The sequence below is a fragment of the Neopelma chrysocephalum genome, unplaced genomic scaffold (assembly GCF_003984885.1).
Source record: "Neopelma chrysocephalum unplaced genomic scaffold, ASM398488v2 Primary Assembly neopelma1_87351, whole genome shotgun sequence".
NCBI classification, from domain to species: domain Eukaryota; kingdom Metazoa; phylum Chordata; class Aves; order Passeriformes; family Pipridae; genus Neopelma; species Neopelma chrysocephalum.
Window position 1 is genome coordinate 1 of NW_020916745.1, and position 1,207 is coordinate 1,207.

The 1,207-nt window shown below is 67.1% G+C and overlaps 1 protein-coding gene across 1 annotated transcript; it reads left to right on the plus strand.

Annotated features, from left to right (window-relative positions):
* Nucleotides 1–222: 222 nt before the first annotated feature.
* Nucleotides 223–1,191, plus strand: LOC113979683 (persulfide dioxygenase ETHE1, mitochondrial-like; the record flags this gene model as incomplete). The annotated part of the gene is made up of 3 exons (XM_027706995.1): nucleotides 223–439; nucleotides 578–723; nucleotides 1,009–1,191. Coding segments are annotated over 3 exons (546 nt in total), but the record flags the coding sequence as incomplete, so codon positions are not given.
* Between the last annotated feature and the right edge of the window lie 16 nt (nucleotides 1,192–1,207).

Below are 1,207 nucleotides of genomic sequence, written 5' to 3' on the forward strand. Positions count from 1 at the left end.
GGGGGGGATCAGGGGGGTTTTGGGGCGCTCTGTGTGGCTTTGGGGGCCTTTGAGGGGTTTTGGGGGGGGTTCAAGGGGCTTAGGGGGGGCTGGGTGGGTTTGAGGGGTCCGAGAGGTCTGGGTGGTTTTTTGGGGGGTTCTGAAGGATTTGGGGTGACCCTTTTCGGGGCGCAGCTGTTCGAATCCTCCTCCTGCACCTACACCTAAATCCTGGTGGCCAAGGGGGGTCCAAGGGGTCTGGGGGGTTTTTTGGGGGATTCTGAAGGATTTGGGGTGACCCTTTTTGGGGTGCAGCTGTTCGAGTCCTCCTCCTGCACCTACACCTACGTCCTGGCCGACGGGGCCTCGGGCGACACCGTCGTCATCGACCCCGTGCTGGAAACGGTGCCCCGGGACCTGCAGCTGCTGCGGGAGCTGCGCCTCAACCTCAGATACGCAGGTACGGACACGCCCTGGGGACACGCCCACGGGGACACGCCCACGGGACATGCCCCTGGGGACACACCCTGGGGACACACCCATGGGGACACGCCCATGGGGACACACCCATTGAGCCACGCCCATGTCCCCCCCCCAGTGAACACCCACTGCCACGCCGACCACGTGACGGGCTCGGGGTCCCTGGTCCGGGCCCTCGGCGGCCGCAGCGTCATCTCCAGGGCCAGCGGGGCCAGGGCCGACCTCCTGCTCAGCGACGGAGACCACATCGAATTCGGGGACTTCGTGAGACCGGGGGGGCACCGAGGGGGGGAAAACAGTTTTGGGTCCCCCTTTGGGAGAGGGGCATCTTTGGGTTCCTCCTATGGCGTCCTCAGGGGCGTTCGGGGGGGTTTGGGGTCTCAGGGGGGTTTGGGGTCCCTGGGGCGGGTTTTGGGGTCCCAGGGTGGGTTTTGGGTTCCCAGGGTGGGTTTTGGGGTCCCAGGGGAGTTTGGGGTTCCCAGGGTGGGTTTTGGGGTCCCAGGGTGGGGTTTGGGGTCCCCCCTGATGGGATATTTTGTCCCCCCCCAGGCCCTGCGGGTGGTGGCCACCCCCGGTCACACCCCCGGCTGTGTCACCCTGGTGCTGGACGATGACTCGATGGCCTTCACCGGGGACGCGCTGCTGGTGCGGGGCTGCGGCAGGACCGACTTCCAGGGGGGTCCGAGCCGGGAGCGGGGAAGGGGAGGGACTGGGAGGGGGTTGGGAGGGACTGGGAGGGGATTGGGAG